This window comes from Plasmodium gallinaceum (genome assembly GCF_900005855.1).
Source record: "Plasmodium gallinaceum strain 8A genome assembly, contig: PGAL8A_v1_10, whole genome shotgun sequence".
Taxonomy (NCBI): Eukaryota; Apicomplexa; class Aconoidasida; order Haemosporida; family Plasmodiidae; genus Plasmodium; species Plasmodium gallinaceum.
Window position 1 is genome coordinate 729,919 of NW_021628239.1, and position 9,371 is coordinate 739,289.

Here is a 9,371-nt window from a genome sequence, read left to right on the forward strand (position 1 = left end):
TTTTTTTTTTTTCTTTTTTTTTTTTTTTTTTTTTTTTTTAAGAACAATTATTTTAATATTTAATTATAAATTAATTAGGAAATATAGGTGTTAAATAATTATCATATTTATTATTTTCATCAAAGTCGTAGGAGCATAAACAATTTAGGTTTATATAATTTTTTAATTCTTCCCTTAATCTACAAAAGCAAAATAAAAAAAAAAAAAATAAAATATATAAATATAAAAGAGTTAAACAAAATGATTATAAAATAAAATGAATAGAAATATTTTTTATTTTTTTTTTTTATTTTGAATACTTGATGTCTTGTTCATTTATTTGTATTTCATCTGTCTTTGTCAGTAAATTTAAAATAAAAGATTTATCTTTTTTTTTTTCAATTTCTTTTTCTTTCTTCTTTTTTTTTAATAATTCATTATTCTGTTCATTTAATTCATTTATTATATCAATAGATATATCATTATTAGTTTTACTTTCTTCATTTTTATTATAAATATTTTTTAATTCTATAATAGCTTTTTTATTTCCTATATGTTTAAAAAAAAAAAAAAAAAAAATTAATAAAAAAGATACTTGTGTACTTTTTTAATTATGCAATTTTGTATATTAAACAAAATATATCCCATTAAAATACATCAATTTTTCTTTTATATATATTATTAAAAAAAGTATATTTTCAGTATACAATATATGAATAAATGTAAAAATTTAAATATTTATTATCTTGAAATTATAAAAAAAAAAATATATATATATTTATTAAAAAAAGGTGAAATTTTATTATACCTTTTAAAGCTTTGTATTTTATCTCATCATTTTTACTAAATGATAATTTAAAATCATGCTCACATATTTTGTTATTTTTTAGACTCTAATTTTAAATAGGTTAAAAAAAAAAAGAAATAATATAAGAAAATAAAAAACTTTTTTAAAGACATTTAAAAAATATAGTCAAAACTTTTTTTTTTTTTTAATTTATATTTTTCTTTACTTCATAAGCTTTTATGGCATCTTTAAAATGCACATACTTTATAAAAAACATACCACTTTTTTTTTTACCAAAATAAATTCCTTCTCCTAATAATGGGCCATCTAAAAGTAAAAAAAAAAAAAAAATTTTACATTTACTTTTTTTAAATTTCTTTTAATTTTAAAACGATTACATTTACTAAATATTTCAGTAATTTCAAAACGATTGATATCAATAGGAATATTTTTACAAATTATGGTTGCGTTACTATTAAGAATTTGGTTCATTTAAAATAAAATTTTTCCACTTAAAGAAAATTTATTATTTGAAACAAATTTACAAAAAAATATTCATTTAAAGAAAAAATGAAATGACTTTTTTTTTTTTTTTTATGTATATTCTATAATATATTTTTTCACAATAATTAATAATAAGAAATACGAAGCTAGTTCTAAGAGCTTATAATTTTAATATTAATAAAAACATAAAAAATATATTTTTAAATAATAAAAAAATAATTAAATTTTAATAAAAATAAAATATACATAAGAAGTATATTTAAAATAAAAAAAAAAAAAAAAAGAATTATTGTAGAAAAAGAAAAAATTTAAAAATATCTTAAAATTTTTCTCAAAGAAAATATATAACATATTAGAATGAATATTTATTCATAACGTATAAAAAAAAAAAAAACAAAAAATTTTTTTTTTCTTTGAATAAAAGAACGTGTAGATTATTATACTCTATTTTTTCTTTTTACATTTAACATAATAAAATACGATATCCCTCTTATTATAATTTTTATTTTTATAATTTTTTATAAAAGAAATATTTACCTTAAAATAATGCTTTTCTAACAAAAATGAAAAGCAGAAAGACGAATAAAAATAAATAAAAAAAAAAAAGAAATATTGATATATTAAAATCGTGTGCAATATTTAAAATTATGTATTAAATTGTTTTAAAAAATGTAATTTATTAATTTTTTTTTTGGATCATTTTTTTAAATTTATTTTATTTTATAAAATATATACTATATTTTCAAATTAAAATATTAAAAATAAAAAAATTTTTTTTTATAATTCACAAATAAAGCACCATGCATATTTTATATTGCATTTTCATTTAAAAAATATGTGACATGTATATGTACACACAAAAAAAAAAAAAAAAAAATTAAGAAAAATATAGAAAACATATATTCAGTTAAATAATTAAATATATTTATATAAATATATACTTTCTTATTTTCTATAAATTAAAAATGATTAACTTTAAATATTATGTGAATTTGTGAAAAAAATTTGGAATATAAATACTATATTCACACTTGTCAAAGGAATATTCTCTCTATATATATATATATATGTATATATCCAAATGAATTATTAAAAAAAAAAAAAAAAAATATGTACATATCTTATATATATTTAACAAAAAAATAATTTTCAAATGTATATTTTTTTGTATGCATTAAAAAGAACAAAAAAAAAAATAAATAAAAATTAAAAATTTGTATAAGGATAGAGCTATTCATTTGCATCATCACTTACTGAATTTTTCTCTTCATTAAGTTCATTTATTTGCCCTTCTTCAAAATGTTCTTCTTCTCTATCATCTTCATCTTCTTCTAAAAATTCTTCTTCACTACTAACATTTTCATCTAATTCTTTTTTATGATCATGTTTAATCATTCTTCTAAATACATCTTTTATTTCGTCCAATATAAATTTAAAGTCGTTTTTTCTTATTTTGATTGTATTAACATCCACTAATGCATCATAAATAATTTGTTCTGAATTTGTATATGCAATTTTTGAAAAAATTAAAGGCCAATAATCTTTTTTATTTAATGGTGTAAATCCATATAAAATTGTATCATCTGAATCTATAATATGACTAACAATAAGGTGATATGTTTTATATTTATCATTACAATAAGATTGAAATGATGAAAACATATTAGATATAAATTTTAATTCAAAAGGATGACAATAAGAATTTTTTGGTGTTTGAAATATGTCTAAGAAAATTTTCAAATTAGGAGTTATAGAAATGGATTTTTTATTACTTTCAATAATTTTTTTAATTAATATACTTAAATAATTTGCTGCATTTTTGTGTAGATGTTTTTCAATTAGTTTATCATAAATCTCAGATTGCTTTAATCTATCTTTAAAAATATTATGCAAAAAGTCAGATGTTTTTAAACAGTTATAAAGATATGTATCCATTTTTTTAGCTCTATTTATATATATATAAATAAGTATGATTAAAAAATAAAAACTGTCATTGTTGTAGAGAACATATGTTCTTCTCTTCCATCCTAATGTATTCATTGGTTTTATTATTTTTATGAAGTTTTTTAATTTTACTAAAATTTCGTTTTGTTTTCTTAAATCAAGTTGTCTAAAGTTACCCGTAAACTCTTTTATTTCAATATGACACATTGTTCTAATTTGATTAAATGTATTTTTAATATTTTTATGATCATATATATATATTCTTTCGTCAATTTCTAGAGATTCATTTAAGGAAATAAAAGATAACATTGGTAGTAATCCTCTTTCGGATTCAAAACACATAAAATGACCACTAGAAATATTTAATGAGTCATTATGTAAGTTTTTTATTTCTTTATTGTAATATTCATGAGTTATCTGATCTGTTTTTAAATATGATATTAACGAAATACTTGAAATAAAAATTGTTGCTGATGAATCATCTTCACTTACACATTGTATAAAAGGATATATCATTAAGCATAAACATTTATATTCTTCTTTTACTATTTTATAATGATCAAAAAAATTTGAATAAGAATTATTTTTCTCTTTATTATTTTTGTTATTATTATATATCTCTATTATTTCATTTAGTTCATTTTCATAAAGTACTAATTCCCACTTATCACTATTTTCAAAGATTTCATTAAAAGGTCTCTTATTATCTATAACAAAAAATTTTAAATAACCTAAATAATTTTTACTTAAAATTTTACTAAAAAAATTCTCAATATGTTCATAAATTGTTGTATCGGTATTTATATGAGAACAAATTCCTATTAATATAACTTGAAAAAAATAATCTCTATAATATTCTTTATTTTTTGCATATATATCATCATATTTTTTAAAAAAATTTATTATATCTTCTTTTTTTTCTACACCATAACTAAATATATTAATATCTCTTTTCAAATTTTTATGAAAATGTAAAATGTGTTCAGTACATAAAGAATCGATGTTATTATAATAAAAAATGAAAATATTAAATTTAAATTCTTCATTTTTTCTATTTGATAATTCTTTAATTTCCTTATTTACCCTCATGTAATGATTTATAAATTCTTCTGCTTTTACAAATCCCATTTTCTATTATCAACAAATGAATAAAATATAATTAATAAACGTAAAATTATATATGGATACAAAATCAGAGTTCTTTCTTAATTATCTAAATTTTTTTTTTTTCAAAAAAGTTATTAAACTTTCTTTTATTCTTGAATTGTCTTACTTTTTTATTTAGAAAACAAAATTAAGTGTTAATTCTTTTTTTTAATCATATTTTCTATTAGAAGATACATATATATATATATATATATATATATGTATATATTTATATATATCAAAAAATGATTAATATATTTTTAAATTTAATTATATTCATAGGTAAATCTTCAAAATTTTAAATAAAAAATCATATATATATATATATATATATATATATATATATATATATATATATATATATATATATATATATATATATGTATTAAATGTAATTATATATAATAATACTATTTAAATATAGTTATTATCATGTAATGAATATTTGTTTAAATTTTAATTCTATAATTGATTTCTTTTATTATTTTTATTTATTTATTTATTATTTTTTATTTATTTATTTATTTTTTTTTTATTATGTATTATCTAATTTAAAAGTGATATAAAAAAATATTTTTCAATATTTAATTTCCTTTTTTTTTCTTTTAATTTATTTTTTTATTTCTTGTATTTCTTATATTGAAAGTTAACGTCTCTTTTTTTTCTCTATAAAAATAATACTATTTAATTTTTTAAATTCATTTTAATGTTTTGTTAAAAAAAAAAATTAAATATGCATAATATATAATATGTAAATAATAAATACGAATATTCTTAATTATTATCTTTTATTTTTTCTTCATATTTAAAAAAATTATTCAATATATAAAAAACTAAAAAAGGATTATAATTTTTTTTTTTTTTTTTTTTTTTTTGTGGTATGCCTTTAAGGATGCATATTTTTATTTCTTTTACATAAGCATTTTAAGAAAAAAATCGTAGAATTCCTTTATACATATATTTTTTAAAATTTTTTAATATATATTTTCTCATATTTCTAAAGATTATTTTTTTTTTCTTTATAATATATATGATATTCAATAAGTTTTAATTTTTAGGAGACCTTAAAAAAAATACTTGTAAAATTTTGAAGGATTATATTATACACAAATATATTTTTCTTTATAGATATTTTAAGGAACGTATTTAATTTTAAAACTTTTTTTTTTTTTTTTTTTTTCCTTTATTAAAAATTGTTTTTTATTAAAGATGAAAGGAAAATATTGTGTCTTTTATTTGGTCTTTTTCAAATTTTCTGTAATGAATTAATAAATTTCTTTCTTCATGTTTAATATAATTAACACTAGTAAAATAATTATATCCTTTATTTATATTATTATTACATCCACTGCTTAAAATTTTATTTTTATTTTATAATAATATTAAAATCAGTTTTATTTTATTTATGTTTTTTAATTCATTCCTTTTATTAAATGTAAAATTATATATTTTTATAGGATTTCTTTATTTTTATTAAAAAATTATATGTAATTTAAATATTAACTTAAAAACATTTTAAACGAAGAAAAAAAAAAAAAAAAAAGCTTTACAAATTTTATTAAAATTAATTTTTCAAAATTTATTCATATTATTGTAATTATTTCATTTTTTTTTTTTAATGAATTGTATTTTTTTTTTTAATAAAAACGGATATTATATACATATGACTATTTTATTTAAATAGTATATTAAATTTTTTCTCCTTGTATATATATTTATATTGAAAAAAAAAAAAAAAAAAAATGAATTTTCAATATAAATTATTTTTTTCACCTTTAGTATGTTGATATAATTGTTTTGAATAATTTAATTCATCTAATGTATATCTATAATTATTTTATTTTTAATTTTTTTTTTTTGTATAAAATTTGATACTATAAAAAAAAATTTACATTTTGCTTTAAACGATAAAAGTGTAAAATATAATATTTTATTTTTATTTTTTAAAAATATTTTTAATTAAAAAAAAATTTTATGTAATTTATTTTAATTGAAAAATATCCTTTTTTTTTTTAATTTTTGTTTTATATAATTATATTTTATATTTTTTTTTTTTTAATTTTCTTTAATAAACATCAAAATATTATTATATATATATATATATTTATTAAAATTTTTGATTATTATTTTTTTTACATGTATAAATATGAATTAGTTAAATATTTTTTTTCTTTTCTTTTTTTTAAATAATATGAACTAGATATTCTATTTGTATTTTTTTTTTTTTTTTTTTTTTTTTTTTTTATTATATCCATGGCAAACAATATGCAAGGAGATATAAAAAATTTAGACCTTGGGCCTGGTAATTTTTTTTTTTTTTTTTTTTAAATATTTTATGAGATTTAATCACAAATACTATTTATTTTATTTTTTTTTTTTTTTTAAAAGAATTTAAAAATTGTAAGTGTTTGAATTTATGTGAGTTACAACTCATTTTGGGTGATCAACTTCGATTAACTTCTAAAAGAAATGAAGAAGCTCAAGCGTAAAATAAAAAAAAATAAAAAAAAAAATAAAAAATATATTAAAAAAAAAAAAAAAAAAAAAAAACATTGATAAAAACAAAATATTATATATAAATTTCTTATTAGATTAATCAAATCTTCTTTCGATTATGCAAATAAATTTGCTACAATAAAAAATAGAAGTTCAATTGTAGATATTAGAACAAATTTAGAAAGAATTGGAGATTTACATGAATATGAAATAGCTATGTTAGTTAATTTGTTACCTAAAACAATATTAGAAGCTAGATATTTTATTCCTTCTTTAATTAGATTAAATGATGATACATTAAATTCTATTTTAGAACATCTCATTAGTTATAAAATGTATGTTTCTTAAAAAGATTAAATAAAATATAACTATTAAATATATAAAAGATTATTATTAATACACTTGAATATTATTTTTAAAATAATAAATACATATAGTATCTTATTAATAAAATAATATTATTTTTACAAATTAAAAATTAATGTAAATTTTAAACTTTTAAATCAACTATTTTTAAGCTTTAATTTTTTTTTTTTTTTTTTATTTGGGAGAATTTTTTATGCACTTTTAAAAAAAAAAAAAAAAAAAATTAGTTTTAAATAAATTTATGTATTTTTAAAATAATAATAAATATTCATTTATGATAAAAAAAAAAAAAAAAAAATTAATGGCTTCGTATTACAATAAATCCAAAATATAGAAAATAAAAAAAAATTTTTTTTTTTTATATAATTCTACTTTATTATCTGCAAATTACATTATAAAATGTTAATTATATCTAACATTATATTTCTGATTTTCAATTTTTTTTATTTCCTATTTTTTTACATTTATTTTTTATATATAGTTTTTTTTTTTTTTTCTTCTGTCTATCTACTAATATTTGAATGCGATAAAGATGGAAATGGGTCATTTTTACTTAAAACTAAAATATTATTATCATAAGAAATGTATGCATTTATATAACGAAATAAAATAAGAGATGTTATAATGCATAAAGTTTCTAAATAATAATGATGTTGTGTAATTTTTGCCCATATGAATATATGATGAAATAAATTAATAGGTACTTTAAATATTTTATTTGCATTATCTTTAATAAGGTTATTCCACCATTCAACAACTATTTTAACTAAATTTCTCTTAACGATAAAATGAATTTGTTCAATACATTCATTTAAACCATTATCAAAAAAATATTTTGAAAAGTTTTTCATAACATTATTATATAAAAAAATATTTCCTCTTTTGATGGAATAAACAATATCTATATATATATATAATTTATATTTTTCTAATAATTTTTTAGGTGGGTATATTCCTTTATTTAAACGTATAGAAATTAAGGATTCTAAAATTTTTTTTCTAAATTCTATGCGACTTTTCTTAGAATTAGAAAATGCCCATATAAATTCTTTTTCCGCTTTTTCATATTCTAGTTTTTGCAAATATAATTTTCCTAATTGATTTTTAAATAAAACAATAAAAGATTTAGGTATGTAAGAATAGTTAATATCTGTTGAATTTATAATTTTTAAAAAACTTGAAGTTATTTGCATATTATTTAATTTCATGCATAACTTAATAGATTGAAGCATTAATATAACAAATCCCCCATGTTTTTCAACATCTCCTTTTACTATTCCTATCTTACCTCTAATTGAATTTAAAACTTCAATGGTATATTTATTTTTCTCATTTATATCTTCATTATATTCATTAAAAATATCATTTTTATTATTATTATAAAAATCAGCCAATGTACTTATATTATTTAAAAAAGAACAAATTGATAATAAATATGGTAAAAGCCATAAATTATCACAATAAATTTCAATAAATGTTGATAAAAATTTACAACTATTACTTAATAATACATCCCAATTAATATTATTTTTATTACATAATATTTTTATTATATTAAAATGATCTATTATTAATTGCTCATAATTTTTTAAAAAATTGTTTTTTTTTATTTTTTTTCTTAAATCACTTTCATTCATATTATCTATTACATTTATTGGTACAGGTAATTTTGTTAATTTTAAAATAGCACTAAGTTCATATCCATTTTGTTTTTTAACACATTCTTCAATATCTTCTAATAAATTATTATAATTATAAAAATTTCTTTTTACATTATTATTTTTACTCAAACTTCTTAATAAATTTATTTTTTTTGTTATTATATTATCTTCATTCAAATTCATTTTAATTAATTAATATATATATTTAAGGGAAAAAAAAAAAAAAAAAAAAAAAAAATTATATCATCATCAATATTTTATCATTATAATAAATATATATATATATAATAGGTTACTATATATTTTTAATTTTAAGGATCTCATATATTTTATAATTTTATACTTTGTGCCATTTAAACAAAATTTTATTTATAAATTTATTTTAATTTTTTTTTTTTTTTTTTTTTTTTTATATTTTTAATATAAAAAATAATGAATTTATTTAAATTTTTTTTTTTATTAAAAAAAATATTACTAAAAAAAAAAAA

The 9,371-nt window shown here is 15.0% G+C and overlaps 4 protein-coding genes across 4 annotated transcripts; 1 reads left to right on the forward strand and 3 right to left on the reverse strand.

Annotated features, from left to right (window-relative positions):
* Positions 1-70: 70 nt before the first annotated feature.
* On the reverse strand, positions 71-1,258 carry PGAL8A_00018600 (conserved Plasmodium protein, unknown function; the record flags this gene model as incomplete). Its single annotated transcript, XM_028671591.1, has 5 exons — positions 71-173; positions 300-528; positions 788-872; positions 993-1,093; positions 1,195-1,258. 5 exons carry the CDS (start codon positions 1,256-1,258, stop codon positions 71-73), a joined length of 582 nt encoding a protein of 193 aa, XP_028528228.1.
* Positions 1,259-2,500: 1,242 nt separating this feature from the next.
* Positions 2,501-4,342, reverse strand: PGAL8A_00018700 (conserved Plasmodium protein, unknown function; the record flags this gene model as incomplete). Its single annotated transcript, XM_028671592.1, has 1 exon — positions 2,501-4,342. One exon carries the CDS (start codon positions 4,340-4,342, stop codon positions 2,501-2,503), a length of 1,842 nt encoding a protein of 613 aa, XP_028528229.1.
* Positions 4,343-6,613: 2,271 nt separating this feature from the next.
* Positions 6,614-7,204, forward strand: PGAL8A_00018800 (DNA-directed RNA polymerase II 16 kDa subunit, putative; the record flags this gene model as incomplete). The annotated part of the gene is made up of 3 exons (XM_028671593.1): positions 6,614-6,662; positions 6,749-6,845; positions 6,952-7,204. The coding sequence occupies 3 exons, from the start codon at positions 6,614-6,616 to the stop codon at positions 7,202-7,204; spliced, it is 399 nt and encodes a 132-aa protein (XP_028528230.1).
* Positions 7,205-7,725: 521 nt separating this feature from the next.
* Positions 7,726-9,066, reverse strand: PGAL8A_00018900 (conserved Plasmodium protein, unknown function; the record flags this gene model as incomplete). The annotated part of the gene is made up of 1 exon (XM_028671594.1): positions 7,726-9,066. The coding sequence occupies one exon, from the start codon at positions 9,064-9,066 to the stop codon at positions 7,726-7,728; it is 1,341 nt and encodes a 446-aa protein (XP_028528231.1).
* Positions 9,067-9,371: the final 305 nt, after the last annotated feature.